The 27646-nt window shown below is 49.7% G+C and overlaps 2 protein-coding genes across 9 annotated transcripts in view; one reads left to right on the forward strand and one right to left on the reverse strand.

Annotated features, from left to right (window-relative positions):
- Positions 1-17177, reverse strand: part of rgl2 (ral guanine nucleotide dissociation stimulator-like 2) — a 31731-nt gene extending 14554 nt beyond the window's left edge. Inside the window, exons 1-20 of one of the 6 annotated variants that reach the window (XM_037274922.1) lie at positions 17052-17173; positions 15970-16085; positions 14659-14706; positions 14435-14509; positions 14036-14202; positions 13918-13974; positions 13432-13631; positions 12764-12882; positions 12394-12606; positions 12203-12306; positions 12026-12110; positions 11573-11632; positions 11280-11369; positions 11181-11213; positions 10901-11022; positions 10723-10815; positions 10574-10658; positions 10041-10280; positions 9854-9968; positions 8224-9355 (exon numbers count right to left, since the gene is read on the reverse strand). In XM_037274922.1, the coding sequence (XP_037130817.1) occupies positions 9180-9355; positions 9854-9968; positions 10041-10280; positions 10574-10658; positions 10723-10815; positions 10901-11022; positions 11181-11213; positions 11280-11369; positions 11573-11632; positions 12026-12110; positions 12203-12306; positions 12394-12606; positions 12764-12882; positions 13432-13631; positions 13918-13974; positions 14036-14202; positions 14435-14509; positions 14659-14706; positions 15970-16071 (2184 nt within the window). In that variant the 5' untranslated portion in view covers positions 16072-16085; positions 17052-17173 and the 3' untranslated portion in view covers positions 8224-9179. Of the gene's footprint in view, positions 1-8223; positions 9356-9708; positions 9969-10040; positions 10281-10468; positions 10659-10722; positions 10816-10900; positions 11023-11180; positions 11214-11279; positions 11370-11572; positions 11633-12025; positions 12111-12202; positions 12307-12393; positions 12607-12763; positions 12883-13431; positions 13632-13917; positions 13975-14035; positions 14203-14434; positions 14510-14658; positions 14707-15969; positions 16086-17051 lie in introns of those variants that run through there. The other 5 variants (XM_037274919.1, XM_037274920.1, XR_005100737.1 and 2 more) reach the window with 5 other exon arrangements.
- On the forward strand, positions 16994-25049 carry usp5 (ubiquitin specific peptidase 5 (isopeptidase T)). 3 transcript variants are annotated; one of them, XM_037274907.1, is made up of 20 exons: positions 16994-17182; positions 18725-18856; positions 18936-19002; positions 19592-19719; positions 19944-20089; positions 20165-20349; positions 20409-20503; positions 20568-20761; positions 20906-20977; positions 21049-21136; positions 21206-21331; positions 21422-21575; positions 21729-21891; positions 21957-22045; positions 22117-22302; positions 23025-23168; positions 23265-23404; positions 23754-23904; positions 23996-24080; positions 24507-25049. In XM_037274907.1, exons 1-20 carry the CDS (start codon positions 17057-17059, stop codon positions 24598-24600), a joined length of 2565 nt encoding a protein of 854 aa, XP_037130802.1. In that variant the 5' UTR covers positions 16994-17056; the 3' UTR covers positions 24601-25049. The 3 variants fall into 3 exon arrangements, with proteins under 3 accessions (XP_037130802.1, XP_037130803.1, XP_037130804.1); XM_037274908.1 differs by lacking the exon at positions 16994-17182 and adding an exon at positions 17881-18257; XM_037274909.1 differs by lacking the exon at positions 16994-17182 and adding an exon at positions 17892-18257 and having other exon boundaries at positions 22117-22245.
- Positions 25050-27646: the final 2597 nt, after the last annotated feature.

Genomic DNA, 27646 nt, shown 5'->3' on the forward strand with positions numbered 1-27646 from the left:
CGGCCGCGGCCAACAGGGGCGCCGCCATCTTGGATGCATGGATCCATTCCTTCAGCCACTGTGTGATAGCATTAACATCATGCTTCTCTGACAGCATCTGCACGACTGGGACACTGGAGCTGGTATGCCCTGTCATAACACCCTGATACAGGAAGATATGGCCAGACATGCCATTCGGCCTCATCAGTTTTTTAACTATTGAGCCAGTTGCATCAACACATAATATTGGGTGGGATTTCTTTAAGCTCTTGTACACATGCATTTGTGTTTGACTCCAATAGTGACAGAAAAACTTGTCAAGTCCAATGTCTTTGATGCTGTCACTGTGAGGTGCACTGTATTTCAACATCTGCAATGATAAAATTGGATTTTTGTCACCTAATGCCAAATCATTTTTCTCTTGCTTTGCCTTGCGCAGGGTGGCCAAATTTGGCAGGTGGCGTGGCTCAGGGTCTCCGAAGTCCATCGATTTATTTGCCTGTGATGCTCGCCATACATGTGGTTCCATCCTGCCCTCACAAAGTTTTTACTTACATTGGTCGATGGTCACTTCCCAGAAAAAGACACTTTCTGTCACTCACTGTTATTAAATCTTCGGAGATAGTTGTGTATTTGTCGCTTGAAAAAGTTGCACGTCTTTGTTTTTCGCAACCCTGTTGCGATATGTCTTACCGGCCTGCAGAGGTCACTTGGCATGGTAATTAGTTGGATAATACATGTGTAAGAATTAAGGAGTTATCATGATGTCAAGTGAAAAAGAATAAAATACATGACAGGGGGTTAATGAAGATGCATGATTTTAATAATGAAAAATTGCAATGGCACAAACAAATGGTTAATTAACGATCCATGGAGCAAGGATTTGACATCTCTAGAAAATAAATTAGTATTAAATAAATGACAAATTGAATGATTCACTGAACGTCAACAAATTTTTTTGCGGCACAATCGGTACCATTTTTGCAGCACAAACCAGCACAAACGAAACACAAACGAACGGCACTATTTTGGGTCAATTTGGAAGTAAACAGGGGGGCGGGGCTACCTGACGTCATCGCTATAAAATAAATGTGTAATATCTCCGAAACGGAAGCAGCACAAACGAAAATTTTTGCTGCACAAACCTGCACAAACGAAGCACAAACGAACGGTACCATTTTGGGTCCATTTGGAGCGAAGTGGGGGGCTAGGTGACGTCATCGCTATAAAATAAATGTGTAATATCTCCGAAACGGAAGCAGCACAAACGAAAATTTTTGCTGCACAAACCAGCACTAACGAAGCACAAACGAACGGTACCGTTTTGGGTCCATTTTGAGCAGATGGGGGGCTGGGTGAACTCTGGATGACCTATAAAAGAATCGTTCATAACTAAAAAACCATAGCAGCACAAACGAAAATTTTTGCTGCACAAACCTGCACAAACGAAGCACAAACGAACGGTACCATTTTGGGTCCATTTGGAGCGAGGTGGGGGGCTGGGTGACGTCATCGCTATAAAATAAATGTGTAATATCTCCGAAACGGAAGCAGCACAAACGAAAATATTTGCTGCACAAACCTGCACAAACGAAGCACAAACGAACGGTACCATTTTGGGTCCATTTGGAGGGAAGTGGGGGGCTAGGTGACGTCATCGCTATTAAATAAATGTGTAATATCTCCGAAACGGAAGCAGCACAAACGAAAATTTTTGCTGCACAAACCAGCACTAACGAAGCACAAACGAACGGTACCGTTTTGGGTCCATTTTGAGCAGATGGGGGGCTGGGTGAACTCTGGATGACCTATAAAAGAATCGTTCATAACTAAAAAACCATAGCAGCACAAACGAATTTTTTTGCTGCACAAACCAGCACAAACGAAGCACAAACGAAACAGACTATTTTGCTTAAATATTGCGTGGGGTGGGGGGCCAGCTTCACGCAGGTCAAGAATGGAGGAGAATGTTTACAGGAAGGTCACTTGGAGATAAAACCAGCAGTTGCCAGAGGGAGACAGCCAAGAACCCGTCCAAAGATGATCATCAAGGCTGAAAGACGGAAGGAAAACAACAGCCCCCACACACATCGAATCGCCCAGCACCCAACAGTGCCGGCTCTACGCAGGGGCAAGAGGGGGCAACGCCCCCTCAAACAAATGTCCCGCCCCCTCGAATCAAACTTTTAGAAGTGAAAAATCCGCTGATAGAAACACACGTTTATCAGCCCCCTCTCTTCTCTCATGTCGGTGCAGTGTGTGTCCTCACACAGCCTGCTGTCAGGACTCCGCGCCCCTCCGTAAACATCCAATCACTGTGAGCATGCAAATGGGCAAGACGCAGCCAGAGAGTGTCAAGTTACAGTCAGCGCGGTAGGAGTTGGAAGAAGCAGTAAAAACTCCACCAAATGGTAATGACCCATGATATAACTAATGATTAACGACAACTCAAATAATAGTTAATATAACATTCATATTATATGTTCCCCCCCCTGAGAGATTGCCACCTTATTGTGGTCAGGGGGTTTGCGTGCCTCAGTGACCCTAAGAGCAATACCAGCAGAAGCTTTAATCTTCAGGTGGGACACCCAAGCTGGACAGGTCTTAGTGTAGAGGCCTGACAGAGTGCAATCCACTTCTCCAGGTTGAGATCTGGACACGCAGATAACAACTGCCATGAAGAAAACACTAACAGTGTTAAAAATGTGTAAAAAAAAAAAAAAAGAACATGCCCCCTTCACATTTCTGACTGCCCCCTCTTATGTGCATTCCTCGAACCGGCCCTGGCACCCAACCCCACGGAACCAGCTCTCACCGAACCAGCACCCACTCCCATGGAATTAAACTCTACTGCGAACTTGCTCCACCCCAAAGACTCATCACCCATCAAACTCGGCCCACACTGGCATGTGCAACTGAATATAAGCTGACCAAAGAACCTTGAATGTTGCCTTTTCTGAATGGAGACTTTCTGCTCTTGAGCATGGTCGCACAAAAGGCCCAGCGCTGTATTGTACTTTCCTGAAAACAGAGCTTTCTTAACAAGAATTGTGATTGAACTCAACCAACCTGTGTAAGTCTACCGTTTTTTCCCATGTATAATGCGCAAAATTTAACTAATTTATTGTCCTAAAATCTGGGGTGCGCATTATACATGGGGACAAAAAAAAAAAAGTTTTTTTTTTTTTTTTTTTTTTTTTTTTTTTTTCTAAGAAAATCATGGTACAACAATTTTTGAAGAAAATCTTGTCACGGATGGTTCTTTACAACGTCACTTTCCTCTCTTTTCATTTTAACCTAACTGATCGCGGTGGTGCCTTTCTGGGCAGTCGGAGAAATCAACGCCAACAAAAGTCAAGTTTATTTATTTAAAAAAAAATACATCCATCCATCCATCCATCCATCCATCCATCTTCTTCCGCTTATCCGGGGTCGGGTCGCGGGGGCAGCAGCTTCTGGAGGGACTCCCAGACTTCCCTCTCCCCAGCCACTTTATCTAGCTCATCCCGGGGGATCCCAAGGCGTTCCCAGGCCAGCTGAGAGACATAGTCTCTCCAGCGCATCCTGGGTCGTCCCCGGGGTCTCCTACCGGTGGGACATGCCCGGAACACCTCCCCAGGGAGGCGTCCAGGAGGCATCCTGATGAGATGCCCGAGCCACCTCATCTGGCTCCTCTCAACGTGGAGGAGTAGCGACTCTACTCCGAGTCTCTCCCGGATGACCGAACTTCTCACCCTATCTCTAAGGGAGAGCCCGGACATCCTGCGGAGAAAACTCATTTCGGCCGCTTGTATCCGGGACCCATAGCTCGTGACCATAGGTGAGGGTAGGAGCGTAAATCGACCGGTAAATTGAGAGCTTTGCCTTTTGGCTCAGCTCTCTCTTTACCACGACGGACCGGTACAGAGTCCGCATTACTGCCGACGCTGCACCGATCCGCCTGTCGATCTCGCGCTCCATCCTCCCCTCACTCGTGAACAAGACCCCAAGATACTTAAACTCCTCCACTTGGGGCAGGATCTCATCCCCGATCCGGAGAGGGCATTCCACCCTTTTCCGATCGAGGACCATGGACTCGGATTTGGAGGTGCTGACCCTCATCCCGACCGCTTCACACTCGGCTGCGAACCGCTCCAGTGAGAGCTGGAGATCACGGCCTGAAGAAGCCAACAGCACCACGTCGTCTGCAAAAAGCAGAGACGCGATGCTGAGGTCCCCAAACCGGACACCCTCAACGCCTCGGCTGCGCCTAGAAATTCTGTCCATAAAAATTATGAACAGAATCGGTGACAAAGGGCAGCCTTGGCGGAGTCCAACCCTCACTGGGAACGAATCCGACTTACTGCCGGAAATGCGGACCAAACTCTGGCATCGGTGATACAGGGACCGAACCGCCCTTATCAGTTGGTTCGGTACCCCGTACTCCCGAAGCACCCCCCACAGAACCTCCCGAGGGACATGGTCGAACGCCTTCTCCAAGTCCACAAAACACATGTGGACTGGTTGGGCGAACTCCCATGCACCCTCGAGGATCCTGCTGAGGGTGAAGAGCTGGTCCACTATTCCACGGCCAGGACGAAAGCCACACTGTTCCTCCTGAATCCGAGGTTCGACCTCCCAACGGACCCTCCTCTCCAGCACCCCTGAATAGACCTTACCAGGGAGGCTGAGGAGTGTAATTCCCCTGTAATTGGAACACACCCTCCGGTCCCCCTTCTTAAAGAGGGGAACCACCACCCCAGTCTGCCAATCCAGAGGCACTGTCCCCGATGTCCACGCGATGTTGCAGAGACGTGTCAGCCATGACAGCCCCACAACATCCAGAGCCCTTAAGAAATCCGGGCGGATCTCATCCACCCCCGGGGCCTTGCCACCGAGGAGTTTTTTAACTACCTCAGTGACTTCGACCCCAGAGATTGGAGAGTCCGCCTCAGAGTCCCCAGGCCCTGCTTCCACAATGGAAGGCGTGTAGGTGGAATTGAGGAGGTCTTCGAAGTATTCTCCCCACCGACACACGACGTCCCGAGTCGAGGTCAGCAGCACGCCATCTCCACTGTAAACAGTGTTGACGTTGCACTGCTTCCCCCTCCTGAGACGCCGGATGGTGGACCAGAATTTCCTCGAAGCCGTCCGGAAGTCATTCTCCATGGCCTCGCCAAACTCCTCCCACGCCCGGGTTTTTGCCTCAGCAACCGCCGAAGCCGCGTTCCGCTTGGCCATCCGGTACCTGTCAGCTGCCTCCGGAGTCCCGCAGGCCAAAACGGCCCGATAGGACTCCTTCTTCAGCTTGACGGCATCCCTTACCGCCGGTGTCCACCAGCGGGTTTGGGGATTGCCGCCACGACAGGCACCAATGACCTTACGGCCACAGCTCCGGTCGGCCGCCTCAACAATGGAGGCGCGGAACAAGGTCCACTCGGACTCAATGTCCCCCGCCTCCCCCGGGACGTGGGAAAAGCTCTGCCGGAGGTGGGAGTTGAAGCTCTTCCTGACAGGGGATTCCGCCAGACGTTCCCAGCAGACCCTCACAGAGCGTTTGGGTCTGCCAGGTCGGACCGGCATCTTCCCCCACCATCGGAGCCAACCCACCACCAGGTGGTGATCAGTTGACAGCTCCGCCCCTCTCTTCGCCCGAGTGTCCAAAACATGCGGCCGCAAATCCGATGACACGACTACAAAGTCGATCATCGAACTGCGGCCTAGGGTGTCCTGGTGCCAAGTGCACACATGGACACCCTTATGCTTGAACATGGTGTTCATTATAGAAAATCCGTGTCGAGCACAGAAGTCCAATAATAGAACACCGCTCGGGTTCAGATCGGGGGGGCCGTTCCTCCCAATCACGCCCTTCCAGGTCTCACTGTCATTGCCCACGTGAGCATTGAAGTCACCCAGTAGAACGATGGAGTCCCCAGAAGGAGCGCTCTCCAGCACTTCCTCCAGGGACTCCAAGAAGGGTGGGTACTCTGAGCTGCCGTTTGGTGCATAGACACAAACAACAGTCAGGACCCGTCACCCCACCCGAAGGCGGAGGGAGGCTACCCTCTCGTTCACCGGGGTGAACCCCAATGTGCAGGGGCCCAGCCGGGGGGCAATAAGTATACCCACACCTGCTCGACGCCTCTCACCGTGGGCAACTCCAGAGTGGAAGAGAGTCCAGCCCCTCTCGAGAGGGCTTGTACCGGAACCCAAACTGTGTGACTATATCTAGTCGGAACTTTTCTGCCTCGCACACCAGCTCGGGCTCCTTTCCAGCCAGAGAGGTGACATTTCATGTCCCAAGAGCCAGCTTCTGCAGCCGGGGATCAGACCGCCAAGGTCCCTGCCTTTGGCCGCCGCCCAGCTTGCACTGCACCCGACCCCTTTGGCCCCTCCCACAGGTGGTGAGCCCATGGGAAGGGGGACCCACGTTTCCTTTTCGGGCTGTGCCCGGCCGGGCCCCATGGGCGAAGGCCCGGCCACCAGACGCTCGCCTTCGAGCCCCGCCTCCAGGCCTGGCTCCAGAGGGGGGCCCCGGTGACCCGCGTCCGGGCGAGGGAAAACGAGATCCATTTATTTTGTTCATCATAAGGGGCTCGTGTGAGCCGTGCTTTGTCTGGCCCCTCACCTAGGACCCGTTTGCCATGGGTGACCCTACCAGGGGCATGAAGCCCCAGACAACATGGCTCCTAGGATCATAGGGGCACGCAAACCCCTCCACCACGATAAGGTGACGACTCACGGAGGGGTACATCCAGCCTAGTTAAGAAATCACCAGAAAGATCACCATGACAATTGTGAATAATAAATAAATAATTATTATATATATTATATATATTATTATTATAATAATAAATAATTGTGATAAATAACTGGAACATCACTCAAATATTGGTGATCCCGTTGAGAGTCTCACATATTTCTTCGCTATCGAGTTTGCTACTGCATGCGCAGTGATACTGACCGGCAGAATAACATCCGGTTGTTCCCAAAGATGATTTTTTTTCTGAAATAATTTTACGTTTACGGACTTAAGTAACCCGGCCGGGTCATACCAAAGACTATAAAAATGGGACCCATTGCCTCCCTGCTTGGCACTCAGCATTAAGGGTTGGAATTGGGGGGTTAGATCACCAAATGATTCCCGAGCGCGGCGCCGCTGCTGTTCACTGCTCCCCTCTCCCCCAGGGGATGGATCAAAATCACACGGGGATGGGTCAAATGCAGAGGACAAATTTCACCACACCCAGATGCGTGTGTGACGATCACTGGGACTTTAAAAAAAAAAAAAAAAAGTCAAAATTTGGGTGCGTATTATACATGGGTACAGGCTTTTTTCCAGCATCGACATGCCATTACTAGGGTGCGTATTATACATGGGGGCGCATTATACATGAAAAAAAACGGTAATTTCTCCTTCAGTGTCTTAGCATTTGCCTAAATCTGAAGAAATCAAACGAGCACGCAGTGAGTAAATTGGATAACAGGTGATTGGCAATGGCTTTTGCCGTGAGGCGCAGATAGCGCGCTCCCTAAATTGTGGACAAAATCCAACAAGTGTCACGGAGGGTTTGTTAAAATTGTTCTTTATATTACATTTAGTCTGACGTCAGCGGCGCACGTAGTCTTTCCAGCGTCAACAGCTGTGTGTGTGTGTGTGTGTGTGTGTGTGTGTGTGTGTGTGTGTGTGTGTGTGTGTTGTGTGCGTGCGTGTGTGTGTGTGTGTGCGCATGTGTTTTGGTTTTAAGTGACACAAGACGAAGATTGGTTCGATAAAATTGTTGTTTATATTATTGTTATTTCATACATAGTTCATATATTGTTATATGGGCCTGTGGAAAAATTTGAACTGCAACGCGCCGCTGACGTCGGACTTGTTTACATAAAGGAGGACGAACGCGATCGATGGCTTTAATGATTTGGAGTGACACAGATGGTTTGATAAACGTGTTATTTATGTTATAGTTATTTGAATAACTTTTAATGTTACATCAGGCCCGTTCTCAGCTTCTCGTTTGTGTTTATGTCACGTTAGCATATCGTATCGTTAGCCTGTTGTAGCTGGCTCATGTCTGTTTTTGGTGTTGGATTTTGTCAAATAAATTTCCCCCAAAATGCGACCTATACTCTGGTGCGACTTATAGGGGTTTTTTTTCACTTTATTGTGCATTTTATGGCTGATACGACTTGTACTCCGGAGCGACTCTTAGTCCGAAAAATACGTATACATTCAAAATAATGATCCAAAAAAGCTACAGTTTACCATTTGCCTGTGCAAAAATAGGACATTTATTGGAAATACTTACAGGGGGGTGCACTTTTTACAGAAAGGCACCCAAAAGCAGACATGTTTTTATGCAGTAACAGACAATGAGTTCACTGGCGCCGCTGTGGCCTCCAGTCAGCTACTCTTGGCCTCACCAAAGGTGGCACTTTGCCCTGTCGCACGACACAGCCGTGATAAAAGACCAAGTATGCGTTACAAGTGACTGCGGGACATTTCCAACACCATCAAAACAAAGCAAAAAACTTCATGTGGAGGACAGGTGTCAAACTCCAGTCATTGGGTGTCGCATCCCTGCATGTTTCTCAAGTTTACCTTGTTAAACACACCTGATTCAAATGATCATTCATCCTCACGTTCTGCAGGAGCCCCCGCGGACTGGATTTGACACCCCTGACAGAAAGCACCAATTGAAAACATTCAAGAAAGCAAATGATTTGGAAAGCAACCCAGTCAAAAAAATGGATAATTTGTGAGCATGTAGGAAAAATGACATTTTGAGTTAAATCCAAACAAATCTCCAAGAATTTGCAAATAATCTCTTTGAAAGACACAATTTGGAAATCATAGTTTAAAATAAGACATTAGATACACACAAATGCAAATTAAAATTTAAAACTTTAACTTAAAAAAGATTCATCTTAATTTGGTAGGAGCTGCGGCAAAATGAAAGTCAAATGCAGTAAAATCTACCTTAGAAAAATGAAACAGTTACTCCCCCACCCACTAAACAAAAACCCAAGCGAAAGAAAAATAAACTCAAAAATTTAAAAACAATGAAAGAAATAAACACAGTACATTCAGTGGAAGCTGTAAAACATCCGGTTGTTTTAAAAACAGAAACAAGAAATACAAAGTAGATCCTAAAAAAATGGGCAGGGAATAAATTGACAAAGCCAAAAAGACTGAAATGAAAGCGGCTTGCGCCGGTGTGGTATCAAAAGAGAGTTCGGGCCAATCTCCTTCCTTTGGCCTTGATTCGAGGATACGTGGCGGCGGCGCTGTGCTCCGATTGGCCTGCGGGCGTGTCGCCAGCTTTGCGCCTCAGCAGGAAGTCCACGCTGGATGGCATCATGGCATAAAAAACATTGCCCGTGGCCGGGATCAGCAACTCTGAGGAAACAAACACAAAGTCAACAACTGTGCCGCAACACTCAAAAGTTAAGAGTCCTCGACTCGGATAGCGGCAAGAAATGGACGGCTGGCTTCGCAAATAAAAAGTCGTTGTCATCACGTAACTCACACATGGAAAAAGTTGTCAAGGCGTCTCTCTAGTCTGGACTTGACTCCAAGTCAAACATGGGCGAGTCTGACAAACTCAGAAGTACAAAAGCAATCAATTCGATTCAATAAATGTTTTGGTGGTGAAACAACAACCAAAACCTTTTGGGCATCTTTGAGGAACTTTCAGCTTGTACTCGGAAGGAGGACAAGAAAGCGGCGGGAGATTGGCTGGTAATAATTGAGACCCCAGAGGAGGTTTCTGATTGCCTGTTGATGGCAGCAAAGCACTACTTGTGTCTAAATTAAGCTTTTACACAGCTTGAGCTCAAAGCACAATGTATGCTCCCAAAACACGCCCCTGGGGGACGAGTCTGAGCTGCGGTGCACCTTTCCCTTCGGGCAGAAGTTGAACCAGCTCGTATGCTGACGCCCGCACCCGGTCCTGATTGTGCTTCTCCAGTGCCGTGCCGATGGCGGCCGGCGTCTTGTCGTCGCTCGTCACCTGAGGACGAACAAAGTTGGACTACAATTCCAACAGTGCCGCCGTGGCAATCAATCGCTGCGCTCCACCGACCAGGATGCTGCGGTACAAGTTGCCATCTTGCAGGTCCATGCGGATCCTGATAATGCGCATGTCGGGGCCCGAACTCTGACCCCTGCTGCTGGCGACAGGCTGGTTGTTGCCGCAGGAGGCGGAGCGGCGGTGGGATTTGGGAGGAGTCCCTGGAACCAACCGGGAGGCCGCCGAGCCGTTGATGGCCAGCGGCGGCGACGTGTCCACATCCAGACACGACACTGACGGAGATCTCATATGCTCAAAAAAAAAAAAAAAAAAAACGTCGATCCACCATAACTTGTGACTTCAAAAAATGTATAAATTTGCCTCCAAAATATCTACCTTTTGGGGACTTTGGGGGTCAAAACTCACATATTTTGTAGCTAGGTATTTTAAAATCCAATTTGTGGATCCAAATGATATTTTTTGAAAAGCCCAACGCAAACCTCCAAAAGTTGAGGATCGTCCGAGGATGCAACTGTGACCCGCCTCGAGGAGGCGACGGCGCGGACGCACGCTCGGCTCGCTGGCGAAAGGAGGCCCGCGCTCACCTTGGTGAGTTTGGAGAGCAGGCTGTTGACGGGCCAGGACGGGTCCGAGGGAGCGTCGGCCGGGCCGCTCACGGAGACGCTGAAGCTGGACACAAGCAAGTGTCAGAACACGGCGAGACAGGCGGGACGCTTCGGCCAGGCGGACTTACTTGGGGCACTGCGTGATGACGACGGTCGGCAGGCCGCCGCAGGCTTGTGGCACCGCTTCGCAAGGTGCTTCGATCTCATGGGATAGTCTGTAACTAAACACGCACGAGTGGCCGTCTCCTTTTTCTGAAATAAAGGGGCGTCATAGCGGGGTTGTTGTCATTGCTGAACATAGTTTACCTTTCCTGGTCGTTTAGCGTGGGAACGCTGCGGTACCAGCGCAGGAAGGCCTCATCCGGTACCAAGGCGCAGTTTTTACACGACGACTGCAGCAGCCGGATTTGAGCTAGAACCTCAAATTCCTGTCAAAGAGGAGCAATAAAGGAATCCAAGCAGAGAGGATCGAAGCGTGCAAAGAGCGTGAGATTGCGACCGCGCTGGCAGAGTGGCTGGCTCCTAAAGTCTCTCATTATGGGCGCGGCCTCCATGTTTCAGATTGGCTAACTACACGTCCACTCACCCGTCGGCGCTTGTCAAAGTTGATGTAGCCGTTCTGCAACGGGACCACGCGGGTCAGCAAAGAGGCGGGCAAAGCAGGCAAAGGCGGCGACGCACTGACCTCCAGCCGGTCCTTGACAGCGGTGTCCAGCATGGTCAGGTCGGTCAGGAACTGGCCCAGGTAGGGCACCGTGCCCTGGCACGCGCCCCACTGACAAGAAAGTCAGCAAGACCATGACACCGTCTGCTTTTCAAACCAGCACGTTTTTCTTTTTGCGAGCTTTGCGCCGATCTTGGCTCCAAATCAGGTTCCCTTACTTGGGCTCAAACAACTCAACCCCAAAGGTTGGCCTATATCCCACATTGGGTTCCTTACTTTTTTCCCAAGTGCTATTTGATATGAATTGGGCTCACCTCGGTAGCGCGCTTGCTGGTGATGTGCTCGTCCAGGTTGGCAAACTTGGATGTGCCTTCCTACGTTCGACACAAAAAGGGGAAAAAATTAATTCAGTGGCAAATCGCTATCTGGTACATTTGGTACATACGACGCTGGCGTGATTTAAAAAAACGATTTTCCTGATAAAACAAAGGCAAATGCCCTGAATTCCTCGATTCAAGCCCCCCCCCAAAAAAAGCGTCATAGTGCACTCGCTGACAACTTCTCACAGCAAAGACAAAAGAAGGCAAGCGTTTTGGGAGGCCATTCTGCTCCTTATAATGTGCCCACCTTGGCCACCTGGGGGCGGTATAAACACACAGACAGACAAAAGGATACATTGTCCAGTGAGACGTCTCAACTGCTCTCAGCTCATCTGTACAGCGCAAATATTTGTCATTCCACGCAGAGGATTTCTTTTCTCACATCACCTCCTTAAGCAACTCTCGGCTCTGCGAGTAGTTGTCCTTGTCCGAGAAGATCTCGCACAGATCCTCGTACTTCTTCATCATCTCCCTTGAAAACAAACAGCCGCACGCAAAACAATTTGACATCACGTTATGATCCGAAGCACATGCAGTCAAAAGAGTCAAGGCGCACGTCCGCACCTGTCGGTGTCCTGCCACGTCCTCCTCAAGCGGTGGATGGGGTTGCTCTGCAGGGCCGACACGATGGCGTACAGCGAAGAGAAGTTCTTCTTGCCGCGACACGCCTTAACAAAGTGAGCGTGAGGTGCAAATGCAAGGCAGAGCTACGACAGATGAGCCGTGTGCTGAAGCCGGTTGGCACCAGCGCTCACCTGGGCCACGGCGATCCACTTCTCCAGCAGCCTGGCCGGCCTCCGTGTGCCGGCATTGCCGCTCAGGCATGAGACTAGCACGGCGTTGGCCAGACAGTTGAACTGGCGCACGGTGGCCCGCACGGACCAGCACGCGCCCTCGTGGCCTTTCTTGTCGCGCTGCGACCACAGCGAGCCCAGGCAGTGGTACGGCACCAGGCGCACGAACAGATCCTACACGCATGCGGACACGTTTGGCACAGGTGAGGTGCGCCATGTATCGGCGAGTCTAACCGTTTTCTCCAGAATCCCAAATGAAGACCGACGGCGCAAAGCCCACGCAAGTGGTAACGCAAAAGCGAGAGACGGCAAGGCAGACATTTTCTCTCACCGTTTCAATGCGGGTGAGCTGCTCAGCCACGACGGCCGTGGGGAAGCTCAGAATGGCGGCGGCCTGGAACTGATGTGTATCCCGAGACGACGGGCTGCTGGCGACATTCACCTCTGCCCCTGGGACAAAAAATGCTTGCTGTCAGGGTCTGACCCGCGTGAGAGGCTACGGATGAATTAAAAAATGAAAAATCACTTCTTTACAGGCATAACATTTGGACTGCTTGAAATACTTTGTCGTGTAGTATTTAACTTTGATCGGCCCCTATTTTTAATTCTGCATTATTTGGGGAGGAGCGGCACTGGGTTGCACGTCCGCCTCACAATTAGGAGGATGCGGGTTCGATTCCACTTCAGGCCTTCCCTGTGTGGAGTTTGCATGTTTACCCCGTGCCCGTGTGGGTTTTCTCCAGGCACTCTGGTTTTCTCCCACATCCCCAAAACATGGTTGGTAGGTCGATTGAGCACTCCAAATTGCCCTAGGTGTGAGTGGAGTGCGGATGGTTGTTCGGCTCTGTGTGCCCTGCGATTGGCTGGCAACCGGTTCAGGGTGTCCCGCCTACTGCCCCATGACTGTTGGGATAGGCTCCAGCACGCCCACGACCCGGTGGGGACAAGCGGTACACACAATGGATGGATATTGGGGTGGGGGGAGGGCTGAGGCTCAACCTGGATATGCGTCGTCGGGCAGCAAGGCTTTCTCACTGAGCTCCTCGGCCAGGCGGAGAACGCGAGCGCGAAGGTCAGCGGCGGACGGTGAGTCTCCAGGAAGAAGTGGCGCCAATCGCAGGAGGCGCGAAGGCTCCTGGAGGCCGCGGAAGTCCTCGGGGTACTCGGACAGCCACGCGCCAAACACCGAGCGCACGGCTCTGCGGTGCAGGTCACAACATTAGGGACACCCTTGCAAGCACTTTGCCTTCACCAAATGACCAAATTGACTCTGCCAGAGAGAGCTTCGTTCAATTGCCTTGGCCACGAACAGAATGCAGTCAACCCCCGTTTACCGCGAGGGATACATTGTCGAGTGTCTTGGAAGGCAGAACGCAACCAAATGCTGCCGTCGCTTGCTTAAAATACGAGCGGGGTCACAGACCGTTTCGACTCGTAAATCAAGGCGTTGACCGAAACTATTTATGGCGTCAAATGCGCGGCGACCTGTTGAAGGATTTCCTGGGCTGTCCGTCGTCAGCGTGGCTGGGCGGCCGCTCCAACCTGCCCGAGCAAAGGTCAGGTGAGGCCACGTCTGGTGTGGCCACGGAAACGGGAGCCCTACCTGTCAGTGAGCACGTCCAACACTTTCTGCGTGGTGCTGAAAGAGCGATAGGTCGCCAGGAAGATGGCGACAAAGGACGGGTCGCCCAGCGCGAAAGAGTGCAGCAGGTGTAGCGCCAGCTTCTCTTCCGTGCCTGCCTTCACATACTTGCTGCGGGAAACGCACGACTGCAAACGCAAGGACAAACCAAAACAACACACCAATTACCTCTCACAGTGGTATAATGCTCTCACACTCAGACTTTGCTCACACACACAACTGAAAGGCTTTTACCCAGTTCACGGCACGCACGCACGCAGACCTTTTTTTTCTCACGTTTACAACGCTGTTCCACTTCCAAACCACTATGAAAAGGCTCTCCCATGCAGATATCTGCAGTATACACACGCTGTCTCTTACCGTGGGCGAGCCAGCCACTTGTTTGACCACCACCGTGTAGATAAGTCCATCCTCTTCCTCTTCCGCGACTGTGGACTGCACGCACAAGACACGCACGCATGTTAATGTTGCTCGTTGCGGAACGCACATAACTGCTGCTTTTGATTGGTATCGCAAGACGAATATTTATCATCTAGCGTTTTAGTTTTCTTTATGGCAGCCAAAAGAGCGGTCGGCGTCCTCACCGCATCCAGAGGACAGTACCACGTTGTCTTCATGGGCGACGACTCCACCTGAGCCAGAAAAATACGAGTGGCACGTCAAGCCCAACCAAGTTTCTTTCCATAGGCCTTTGTGGCAGAAACGTCGCAAGGGGCTTCTGAACAAGCACGGGACCACTTTTTGCCCACAGAGACAAAGCTGGCCAGCTGGCTGCTCGTGGCGAGTCAAGACCGAGCGTTGGCTCAGCAACGCCAGAGAGGCACGAGGGGCTGGCCGAGTCGAGGCCATGGACATACGGCTAATGCTAATTGCTGCCTGACATAGGCACGTTTTCTCCTCAATTCATATGCAGTTAGTCACTTTTTGTCTTTCATTTGCTGGCGGGAAGCAGTGGAGTGCGCGTGCCCACAAAGCCCGGGGGTTTATTTCCAGAACAATAGCCCCTCTCGTCTTTCTCCAGTGCTCTATTTCTTCCCTTCTTTGTGTTTGTGTGCACTGTGAGAAACCAGTTTGTCCCATGACGCTATTTCAGCAAACAGGCCGTTAGTGCAAACAAACATGAGGTGGAGGCGGGGCACGCGGCCACCTTGATGCTAATTGTTAGCCTTGTCCTTGTTAGCCTCAAGTCCTTGACAAGGAGTTCACAAGCAATGATTGCCAAACCTTTGCCCCTTCCCTTTGTCTTTTACCAAAAGGAGATTTGGACACTGGTAACTCGTCTCTCGCACGGCAATGCCAACAACGTCGAATGAAGCCAACGCTAAAACTAAAAACAACGGCCACTGTCCAGACGGGGCTCCCATCACAAGCACATCCCAAGGAGGCCCGACTCAGAATAAATACAGAAATGGAATTGGAATCCCACCAAGACACAGATAAAGAGCTACAACATGTCGGGCTGTATCAGATTCCGTTTGCCGGGCGGCAGCGTGAAAGCGGATGCCGCTGTGAAACGACGACGCCCACGGCCGCCACGTTGATTATTCAGCACCGCGTCAGAGACGAGATGGCGAGAAAAAGGACGGCAGCTTGGAGGCTGGCCTGCCTGGGGAAAAGCCGACGCCACATTCAACATTTAGGCCTCAACGGGGCCTTTGGATGCCATTTTGTAGACAGAGCATCCGAATCCGGGGCGGCAAACGTGGGGTTCCCCCAATTTGGGATGACTTGCACATTTCTCAACCAACAGAAACCTCCTTTTTGCTCATTCCTCAGTTTGTCTTGTGCAATACGCTTCTTTCATTCCCCATAAGAAAAGCTTCCTTGCCGATCCAAACCTTTGGGTTCGCCTATCATCAGCTTGCGTCTGTGCAACGTGTTTACTTGGAGCTCACCTGCACCTGCGGCCGAGCGCACAGAGGCCGGTAAGCGAGGAGTGGCACAGCGCTGGAGCCCGGCAGGTCGTAGCCGCCTGCTGGCGCGTGGCGGGGCAGCATGCCGACCAGCGCGGCTGCTCAACACACAAAAACAACACATGCACGTCAGACACACACGTTTAGAGCTCGTTCCGGGCCGGCCCAGCTCTCCGTCCGTCCGTGAATGGCCGTTATTCATTGGGGGCAAACGGCTGCCGGATGACTCAACGTGTACTCGCGACGCGCCATATTGAGAGCACAGCGTCAGCATTGCACTCTTGTGAAGGGAGGAAAAATGCAAACTGTCTTTAAATTGCCACATCATGACTGGAAGCAAAAATTTGTGAGTACGTCAACGTCTGATTGTTTGATTTCAAACCGAATGAACAAGATCAAAATACAAACGACGTTCGGACGCGATATTTCGCATTGGGTCTGAAGCGCGCATGCGATATAGCGCTCCATTATGGAGCGGTTCTCACGCCTTCAACCCTCCATGGCTGCCACAAGGTCCCACAGCAGTGCAACTGGCGAACGTGCACGGAAACGCTCGACCGATTGGCACGCACGTTTTCGCTGCGTCGGCCACAGGAAATATGCTCTCAGACCCCAATTTGCTCATAATGACCCATTTTGATCCTGTTTTTTTTTTCATGCAAAAGATGGGAAACGTGTCAAAGTGTTCACCCACGGGTTCATCAATGTCAGTTTGACAGCTCGTATGTGCCAAACACGCAAATGAGGCCACTCGTATCTCAAGGCCCCCCAACTATCGTATTTTGTTGGACACTTGTTCCCTCTTGCCAAACTATGAAATCATCTTTCCTCTTCTGAACATTCGAATGTTTTAACACACGCTCACGTGACCACCACCACCACACACACACACCACACGCGCGCGTGACCCACAAACACACACACACTTATGACAACATGACAAGAAACGCGATGAAAACAGGAACAGGAAGAGCTTATCAAGAGGGCGCAGAGAGAAAGAGTGAGAGGAGGAGGAAGCAAGCAAGCAAGCAAGCAAAAAAAAAAAAGCAAGCAAGTAAACTTACAACATATGCGCCTGGGCTCGTCGTCTTCGCTGGGCTTGTCTCGGCCTCACGAGGAGCTGCCGGCTGGCCGACTGCAAATTGACGGCGACGACAGAGTCGCACCCATCCGGAATTGGTGGCCGTCGGTGTCAGTAAGGGCGGGGAGTGTTTGCTCGCTCGGGGTGGGGGTGGGAGGCGTCGCCGTTCGCCTGCCTGCCTGCCAGCTCGCCTGCTCACCAGCCTGACTCAGCCAGCCTCTCCTTCGTCCGCTATCTGCCTGGCCGTGGTGCCAGTGCGAGCAGCTGATAGGCAACTCTGTTGATGTGACGCATAGCCGCTGGCTGCAACGTTGCCGGCAGGAAACTAATAAGAAGAAGAAGAAGAAAAGAAAAAAAAGCAGGCACATAGGAGGCGCTAAAGCGCTAACAATTTAAACTCAAAGGTCTTCATCGCATGCTCATTTTCAGGATTAAAACAAATTTTATATTAAAAAAAACTGGACCCCACTCAAGAGGTTCTAGGTTTGTGCGTGTTTGTTCTATTACCGTAACCATCACAAAACTGAACCAACTCTTGTTTTCAACTTTCTCATTTGCGCAGTGTACTAGTAACTACTACACGTAGTCATGTTGAAAGGGATTAGGGATAAGAAAATATGCGCAAAATTGACTTAAAAACTACATACGCCTCTCAATTGAAGGTAGTGGCAGTAGTTACGGTGATACTTATACCGTAACTATCCCACAATGCAATCAAGAGATATTTTGAACTCTCTGTTACGCAGTATAAGAGTAGCCACTAACATTGAGCACAGGTGTCACCGTTTTATTAAAACGAAAGACACATATGTGTCTTCTATCCATATGGATAGAAAAATATGAGAATTTAATCTTTAAAAACAGGATATTTGTTTTGGAGGAGGATGCGTGTATTGTAGTAGTTACGGTAGTATCTGCGAGGCAGCTGTGTTCACGGCCTTCCCACAACACAAGGCGGCATCGTCTCATGGTTCATTCAAGCCAACCATACGCAACGTTTGACGGGCTCTTGCGACGAACTCTCACTCCGAGCCGGTGGACTCACGCTTACTTTCCGAACATCGGCACCAGCTAGCTTGTCATGTCGGACGTCAGCGAGGTTTTGATGTCGGTTTTGTCCACAATTCGGGTGCCAAAGCCCGGGGACCGCGTCCACAAAGATGAATGCGCCTTGTCATTTTCCTCTCCGGTGAGCAACAGCCTCTCTTGTTCGCTTTCTGTTCGTTTTCCAAGCGAGGGGAACGGCGCTCGATCGTTCCACGCTGCCTGTCGTCTCTGTTTTGTTTCATCAGAACGGAATGTTAAACACAAATGTCGTGCGTCATTTACCTCAAATGTGCCTTAAACTAGCCAGCGAACGTTAAGCTAAGCTAATGGAGCGCCTTAAGCGTAATGGTGTAACTTAGCTGCCTTAGCATGTTAGCTTGCAGCCGGAATTCCGTGAGTTAAACTCTCATGTTCGCATGTTTGCTGTCAGTATATTCCACTTGAAAACATTAACATGACATATTTGGCGTTTTCTCGCTAGTTTTCATTAAGACCGGTTGACTGACGTGAAGTTAGCAACATCGCTGCCAACTTCTTCTCAACGTCTATTGGTGATGCGGGAGGAGATCTTTCAAGTGTCTAATAAAATGTATGGATTTTATTTCCCAGGAAAGCGAGGGAGGCCTATACGTGTGTATGAACAGCTTCCTGGGATTCGGAAGTCAGTATGTGGACAAGCACCACTCTCGGACTGGCCAGAGGGCTTACTTGCACATCACAAGGACTCATAAGACCACCAAGGTAGACACACATTTCGTGTCCTCACGTGCCTGTTTCTGTACAAGTGACACAATTGTCAGCCATTTCTTTTCTCTGCCAGAAAGAAGATGAAAATAATTCTGGATCCGGACACCCGCCCAAGAAGAAGCCCACCAGATTGGCAATAGGTGAAACACGGGAGCATCTTTGGTATAAAGTAGAGTCATACTTTGAAGGTTGACAAAATGTGGGATCAATGTCATATTACCTGAGGAAAAACCCCCGACGACAATGCAGATTCACACTCTCAACTGCAAAAACATCAGGTGCCACCTCTTAAATTTCATACTATCCATCCATTTTCTGGTTATGGCTAAATAATTGCGTACGCAACAGTTAAGCTTGAACCAGAAACCAAAGATGGAATGCCTAAACTTGATCATTACTGGCCAATCTGTTGGAATTGGAATTCGGGAAATGGAAACCCAGCAATACAAAACCACTGGCATCAAACCTCACTTAATAAAATCAACATTCATCTCTTACACGTTTCCGAAAAGCCAACGGCAAAAGCAAAGCATGCAGTTCATTCTTGTGAGGTACGCAGGCAGCCATGTTGACGTACGTGACGCTTTATGACAACATTTTTACTACATTTAAAGTACATTGCCTCCCCCCCCCCCTAGATTTTGGTGGATTTTCAAGGTGCTGTTGTAAATACATGTCGACGCACAGCGTATTTTGATCTTCAGCTTATCGATCATCATATTTTCCCAGGGATCGAAGGTGGGTTCGATGTGGAGCAGGAGCACTACGAGGAGGACTACAAGGTTGTCATCTTTCCCGAAAGACAGGAAGTCACATTGGAGGAACTTGGAGCCATGCCCGATGTTGTTAAAGAGCGGGTGAGCTATTGTGAGGTGCTCTTAATGTGTTTTGTGCGTGCGGGTTGGCATTTCTTGTGGCTGCGCCCTGGCTCAGCGGTCGCTTGATATTTTTCCGCTTACCTCAATTTGAAGGATGTGAGGTGGCATTGCCGTACGTGTCAGCAGAGCTTGATTAGGGAATGAATTCAAGTCAACTTGACTTTTGTTAGCTCATCTGCTCTTTTTCCCCGCGCCCTGCAAAGGTATCCCTGTCAATGACGGGCATCATCGCCGCTGACTCCGTGTCTCACACCTTGCAAGTGCAACAGTGGGACGGCGAGGTGAGACAGGAGTCGCGATACGCCGCCGACCTCAAGCAGCTTGACAACGGAGTCAAGATCCCACCCAGGTGAGCCTTGACATTGCCGCCGCCAGCCTCCTTCGCTCAGTTGCCTGTCGTCATGAGTGTCCCTCGGTGCGATAGTGGCTGGCGCTGCGAAGTGTGCGGCCTCCAGGAGAATCTCTGGATGAACCTGACGGACGGCAAGATTCTCTGCGGTCGCAGATACTACGACGGCTCGGGGGGAAACAACCACGCCCTGCTCTACTTCCAGGAGACAGGATACCCGCTGGCCGTCAAACTGGGGACCATCACCCCGGACGGAGCTGGTGAGACCACCACGCCCAGTCGAAAGAATTCAATTCACCCGGTCAGTTTCCCTCTCCAGATGTTTATTCTTATGACGAGGACGACATGGTGCTGGACTCCAAGTTACCGGAGCACCTTTCCCACTTTGGCATCAACATGATGACCATGGAGAAGGTAAAAGTGCACTCGGCATGTGGCCTTAGCGACCCTGTTCCCACTCGCGTGAGGCCTTTTCCAGACTGAGCGGACCATGACGGAGCTGGAGATTGCCGTGAACCAGCGCGTCGGGGAGTGGGAGGTGATCCAAGAGTCCGGCACCGCCCTGCGTCCGCTGTACGGGCCCGGCCTGACCGGCATGAAGAACCTGGGCAACAGCTGCTACCTCAACTCCGTCATGCAAGTGCTCTTCACCGTTCCGGACTTCCACAACAAGTTCGTATCCGTCCTTGAGTGAAAATGAAGCTGAACATTTGTTTTAGAGCTGCACTGAGCTGTGTTTACGTTCAAAGCACAACAGCTGCGCATAGACAATCCGCAGTAGCAAGAGGATAACTTTGCAAAGCTATTCCGTTCCAGGTACGTGTCCAACATCGACAAGATAATAGACGAGGCCCCGAGTGACCCCACCCAAGACTTCAAAACCCAAGTGTGAGCATCTCTCGATTGTGTCCGTGCCACGTCTGTAATTTAACCGTGACAAAATCTGTTGTCTATCGCAGAGCCAAACTGGGCTACAGCCTGTTGTCGGGAGACTATTCCAAACCGGCGCCGGAGCTCGGGGGAGAAAATGGTGCAGCCGAGCCCAAGGTCAAGACGACAAAAATGGCTTGGTCTCAGCCGATAATGTTTTGCTCATGCGTTCTCACTGACTTCCAGGACTACCAAATTGGCATAGCGCCGAGAATGTTTAAAGCACTCGTTGGCCGGAACCACCCGGAGTTCTCCACCAATCGACAGCAGGATGCTCAGGAGTTTTTATTGCACTTCATAAACATGGTGGAGGTAGGTTTGAGCACCCCAGACACTATTTCATCGGGGTCCCCCCCGCCCTCCTTTCCTCCTTCTTATCTTGTGACTTTCTTTGGACTGTAGAGAAATTGCCGCTTGGGGCCCAACCCGTCCGAAGCCTTCAGGTTCCTGGTGGAGGAGAGGATTGTGTGTCAGCAGTCCCAAAAGGCCAAGTACACGCAGCGGGTGGATTACATCATCCAGCTGCCCGTGCCCATGGAGCAGGCCAGTAACATTGGTGAGCCGGTGCGCTTGAATATGATGGCGTGCTTTCCAGGTGCAAACATATTTGTCTCTCTGTGGCCGCTTGCAAGAACGGCAAAAACAAGGACCACTCGAGTGATCAGAATCCAAAAGTATCTTTTATTTTGTATTAACGTCCGCCCAACAGACGAGCTGCAGGAGGCAGAGCGCCAGCGCGAGAACGGTGACTCAACGGTCATGCCCGTGCGAGCGCAAATCCCCTTTGCGGTTTGCTTGGCGGCCCTCAGCGAGCCCGAATTGCTCACCGACTTCTGGAGCTCCGCCGTGCAGGCCAAGACCACCGCCACCAAGTACGCGTGCAGCGGCACTCCAAATTGGATTGTTTACACTGAGTTGACCGCTTTTGTTGTGTCAGAACAACCCGATTCGCCTCATTCCCCGACCACCTGATTATTCAGATTAAGAAGTTCACGTTTGGCCTTGACTGGGTCCCCAAGAAACTGGGTGAGCAAAGAGAGCACTTTTCCTGAGTTGGCTTAGCCCCGGAAGCCGCCTCACAGACATTCTCCGCGCAGACGTGAGCATCGAGGTGCCCGACACACTGGACCTGAGCATGCTGCGCGCCACGGGGCAGCGGCGGGGGGAGGAGCTCTTACCCGAGGTGGCCCCGCCCCCACTCATGACCCCTGATGCGGAGGTTAAAGGTATCCTGGGCTCCCATGGCAACGAGGAGGACGACTCTCTCTACTCCCCACTGCTGTGTCAGTCTGTCATTTCTGCTCCTTGTCTCTCATACGGGACTGCTCGGCTTTTCCTCTTTTTCTTGCTTTTCTGCCTTTGACGTCCTCATCTTGCTTCAGTTCTTCACTTTTCCATCATGTCGGCGAGGGAGGGTTGGTTTGTTGTATCATTCGTCGTATTTCTACCAAATAGTGGCCAACATTTTATCGACTCCGTTTTCGGCAAATATTACCTGCCTTACATATTTGAATACTGCAGTAGTAGCTTCACTTACAAGTTGAATTCCTGTGGCAACTTGAACCATTCATATCACAAATTATCATTTCCTCGTGGAAAGGATTGCAAACGGCTCTAGTGTATCCCCACGTGGTCCAAAAATATGTTTTTTAATAGCACGACAGTATCGTACTTAATTCACCCTTCCAAAGTGACACAATTGGATTGAGTCAAAATTGACAGTTTTGGCCACATTTTTCACTTCACTTCAATGGCCGTTGTGCTGCTCCTCTTGGTGTTTCTTTTGTCCACATGAGAGCAGTATGATGCAGGCACAGGGTGAGACCAGTGGGCATGATCAGAATTGCTCCCAAAACAACATTGGCACATTGTTTCGTATCACCCCTTCTGAGGTTAAGTTAATCGGTATCTCCAGCCACCATATGAGGAAACGTGTCAGCATTTTAATTTGATTTGGCTCAACAATCACGTCGTCAAAGTAATTCAGCCTTTCAACATTCCTCAGCGCCGGTCCTTGACGACTCCACCGTGTCACAGCTCTGCGACATGGGATTCCCTCTGGAGGCGTGCCGCAAAGCAGTCTACTACACCGGCAACACCGGCATTGACTCAGCCATGAACTGGGTGATGGGCCACATGGACGATCCAGGTGCGCCGAGCGAGCCAATGGTCTGCGGGCGGGGCTCGGTCACTTTCGAGCACATCGCTCAAGCCGTGCCGTCCTCTCCTTTTCCATTGGCCGCAGACTTCTCCGCCCCCTTGGTCCTGCCGGGCTGCAGCGGCGGCACCACGCCGACGATGGAGAGCGTCTCTGAGGAGCACCTGGCAACCATCGTCTCCATGGGCTTCAGCCGAGAGCAAGCCACCAAAGCGCTTCGAGCGACGGTTAGAGGCGCGCATTCGCACAACATGAAGCTTCATCAGGTCATCTGGTGCCCCCGCGTTTGGGAAAGGAGTGCCAATTTGGTTGTTTCTTCAAAGTAAGGCAAACAGTCGCTGGCGCACGCAAAGGTTGCCGTCAGCCACGGCTCTCGCGCTTACGCTCGCACACCGAGCAACTCGTGCCACCCCGCCAGGTAGAAAATAAACAGTGTTATCCAGACCAGACATACTGAGCAAATGCAATCTGAATTCAAACTGAGTTTTTACTCAGCAACTTGTTTACACCTTTTTCTGTTGAATGAATGAAACTACTTGAAGTTAAGTCATTTGTACAATATCACGTGTTTGTCAGAGCAATACTCTGGAGCGGGCCGTGGACTGGATCTTCTCGCACCTGGACGACCTGGAGTCGATGGAGGTTTCTGAAGGAGGACGCTCGGCCGGCGAGAGCGAGGCTTCTCGGGAGCCTCCGCCAGGGCCTTGCGTCAGAGATGGACCAGGCAGTGAGTGGTTGGGGGGGGGGGGGGGGAGAAAAATATTTTCTTTGGGCAAATCCTGACATGATGATTGATGTTCTCTTGTGGTCTTGTTCAGAATACGAACTGTTTGCCTTCATCAGCCACATGGGCACGAGCACAATGTGCGGCCATTACGTCTGTCATATCAAGAAGGATCAGCAGTAAGTGTCCGCAAATGATCTCACTCGTGGGCACTTTTTTTTTTTCCACGTGCGCATTCTAGCAGCCTGCAGCCCCATGAAAACGAAAACCCAGACCTTCTGGAACTACGTGGGGGGCAAATGTCAAAATCGACTACCAGTACACCATTGTTGGTCTGCTAAGGCACCTAATTGCCAGACTATGGAGGACAAAGCGTATTCATGGATCATAGACTCAAATGACTTTCTTATACTTAATACCTGCAGAGGGCGCTGTGTCGTTATATAAACAAATCCTGAGCTAGTAAACCAAGGCCTCTAAAGACATTCATTACACTTGAGTGTTGTTTTAAGACCACGGAATTCTTTTTATTTTGATAGCATATTATAAATTCTCATGTATTTCTTTTTTGAATAATAATAGCTTCATATGTCTGTGTCTGACAGGTGGGTCATCTTCAACGACCAGAAGGTGTGTGCCTCCGAGAAACCTCCCAAGGACCTGGGTTACCTCTACTTCTACCGGCGGATGGCCGAATGAGACCGTGGGGGGGGGGGGGGGGGGTTTGTGGCAACAATTTTGTGGGAGGGAAAGTGGCGAGTATGGACACACGCACAGCTTTCGTGGCGCACATACTTCCCTACAGTGTCTTTGAAAGACCTTGGCACACATCATAACTGTACATACTTTCTGATGACTTGGCTGAGTTTTTTTTTTTAATCCAAATTTTCTAAGTAAACCCGCCATGAGACAAACTCTCACTTAATATCCAAGGCCTCCTTCAGCCTCTAAAATGGTGTGCCCATAGTTGGTTTTCAACGCATGTCTTCCTCCTTTGAAAAGCAGCGTCCACGTCCTTGTGCTTGTTCAACATCATTTCAGCCAGGTCGGCCTTCACCTCATTCATTCATACAGAGCGAGCGATAGCGACAACACGTTGGCTCCAATGTGTGCTACGAAAGAAAATAAAAACACCAAATCAACTTTCAGCCAATGTTGTTTTGTGTGTATTATTCCAATCATGCCTACAATAAAGCTAGCATTTTCCCTAGATGAGCTTCTTCAAGTGAAGTGATGCAGAGGCATTAGTTATTACACCCTTAAGGCGTGTGCAGAATCTCAGCTCGGGTTGCTTACGAAAGTACAAAGATCAAAGTCACAAAGTTGTTTCTTTTGCATGATCTAAATTGCCGCTTTCTTCATTCTGTGTTGAGCCTCCTACAGTCTCTTGCAAGTGTAGCAGAGGATGAGCAAAAATGTCTGCCTTGACTGAGAATATAGCACATCTAACAGCTAAGAAGCAATTAAGGCAATTAAGCTAACTAAAGTAAAGTGTAGAGTTGAGCCACTGAAAACTCGGGCTGGGCTAATTCTGGTTTTGTGACAGTGCTGTAGTTCTAAGTGTCTTAGCGTAGTCGGAGCTCTTGTTTTGCTGACACGACATTACAAATGTCACGCTTGAATTAATATTTTGGGTCACATTCACGCCATCATCTTGTACCTGAACTATATGGATAGAAAACATAAATTGTTCCAAAATTGCGATATTTGGCAGAATACTGCACCAGTGGTGACACATTAAAAGTATTCTTTAAATGCGTTTCCCCTCAAGAAATGAAGGTAAATACGGTCCGCTTGACCTTACTCTCAGGTCTAAATGTTTTGTTTTGTGAAAGGTTTGCCCTCCGCGGCCTAGTGGAAGATGACAGTGATTTGACAGCTCTCACGCTGTGACTCGCAGGCTTCCCAGGACCGACTTGACTCTTTGGCCTTGTTGGATTTGGTCCACAATTTGGGAAGCGCGCTATCCACGCCTCACGGCAAAAGCCATAGCCAATCACCTGTTATCCAATTTACTCACCGCGTGCTCGTTTTATTTCTTCAGTTTTAGAAAAAGGCTAAGACACCGAAACAAAATTTAGACTTACACAGGTTGGTTGAGTTTCATCACAATCCTTGTTAAGAAAGCTCTGTTTTCAGGAAAGTACAATACAGCGCTGGGCCTTTCGTGTGACCATGCTCAAGAGCAGAAAGTCTCCATTCAGAAAAGGCAACGTTCAAGGTTCTTTGGTCAGCTAATATTCAGTTGCACATGCCAGTGTGGGCCGAGTCTGATGGGTGATGAGTCAGGGGGTGTGGCAAGTTCACAGGAGAGTTTGATTCCATGGGAGTGGGTGCTGGTTCGGTGAGAGCTGGTTCCGTGGGGTTGGGTGCTGATTATGGGTGATTCAGTGTGTGTGCGGGCTGTTGTTTTCCATCCTGTCTTTCAGCTTTGGCGATCACCTTTGGCCGGGTTCTTGGTTGTTTTCCTCCTGCCGCTCTTCCTCTGGCACCTCTACCGGTTTTATCTCCATGTGTCCTTCCTGTAAACCATTCTTGCACATACATCCACTTCGCTCACTGTCGCACACCACCCATTCATCATTCTTTCAATTTTGTCATTTTGTACGGGATTATGTGAGCTTTTAGCTTTGACATCATCAATTTATTAATGTTCACTGACTATGCAAAGTTTGTACTCACCACTTACCATGTTTTTATTAGTTTGTTCTTTTGATACTCCATGTACTTGCTTACGTCATCATATTCTTAGTGTAATCATGCTTCCAACCATATCTTTTCTTTGTTAGGCAAAATATTTCCCTCTGTCCAGAACGTTCAGTAGTAATCGAAAACTGGCGTCTAAGCATTAGTCAAAACATAAGAAGTACTGAACATTTTTAGACGACTTTGGCAGTGTCCGTGATTTAGAAAATCATCAGGCATGCATTAAACAGTTGCTTGAGGGTCATTAAGCTATTCAGGCAATATATCAAAAACCATTTATTTCAAAGTGCTCAGAAATACATATCAGATCATAAAGTTATAAAAACCTTTGTCATTACCACCTATCAAAAATGTCTATGTCTTATTTATTGATTTGGTGTGTACGTATAATTATATGCTTAAAATGTTTCTTTTATTGATTTAATATGTGAATATAATTGTCTGCTTATGTACTTTATTCAATGAGGCTTGAGCATATCTGTTTTTGTAGCTAGGCAGGACTTTTTGTATTTCTACCCCATTCCTTCAGCCTCCATCTGCACCGACTTCATCCTCCTCCTAGCAGGCACGCTAAACGCTCCCTTACACAAGACCACTCTTTTCGTCAGTTAATTTCACTCCCTTGCTGATTATGATGGCTTTTATTTCAGCGCCGATGCGCTTTTGGCACACTGATAATTGACCATAACAAAAATGAAGATTAAGCGCACTAACAGTCCAGAGAGGGTCATGTAATAGAAGGAGGGGAAAGCACCAAAAGTCCATAATTGTGAAATATTTCCCCCTGCAGGGTCAACAGACTGCTGAGGATTCTTGCTAATCTAAAACAAACACCAAGCAAGTGTCAGTTTGAGCTATCGCCGACTACACGCACACGCGCCCACACACGTGCGCCCACACATGCTCGCACACACTCAGCCTGTATTGACTGCAATTTAACTGTCTGACAGTTTATATGGCAACTGTTAGTGCCTGTGAGCCAGACTGTCCTCTTAAGAAAGCAGCTCTGATTGGTTCATCACACATTTTCTTTTGAGAG

Source organism: Syngnathus acus, chromosome 16 (genome assembly GCF_901709675.1).
Source record: "Syngnathus acus chromosome 16, fSynAcu1.2, whole genome shotgun sequence".
NCBI lineage: Eukaryota > Metazoa > Chordata > Actinopteri > Syngnathiformes > Syngnathidae > Syngnathus > Syngnathus acus.

What these genes read in the sequence shown, in the direction of transcription:
- usp5 (XM_037274907.1), top strand. Translation starts at nt 17,057, where the DNA reads ATGCGCCTGGGCTCGTCGTCTTCGCTGGGCTTGTCTCGGCCTCACGAG. An exon ending in ATTGGTGGCCGTCGGTGTCA is followed by an intron (nt 17,183 to 18,724) that starts GTAAGGGCGGGG and finishes TTTATTTCCCAG; the next exon opens with GAAAGCGAGGGAGGCCTATA. An exon ending in CATATCAAGAAGGATCAGCA is followed by an intron (nt 24,081 to 24,506) that starts GTAAGTGTCCGC and finishes TGTGTCTGACAG; the next exon opens with GTGGGTCATCTTCAACGACC.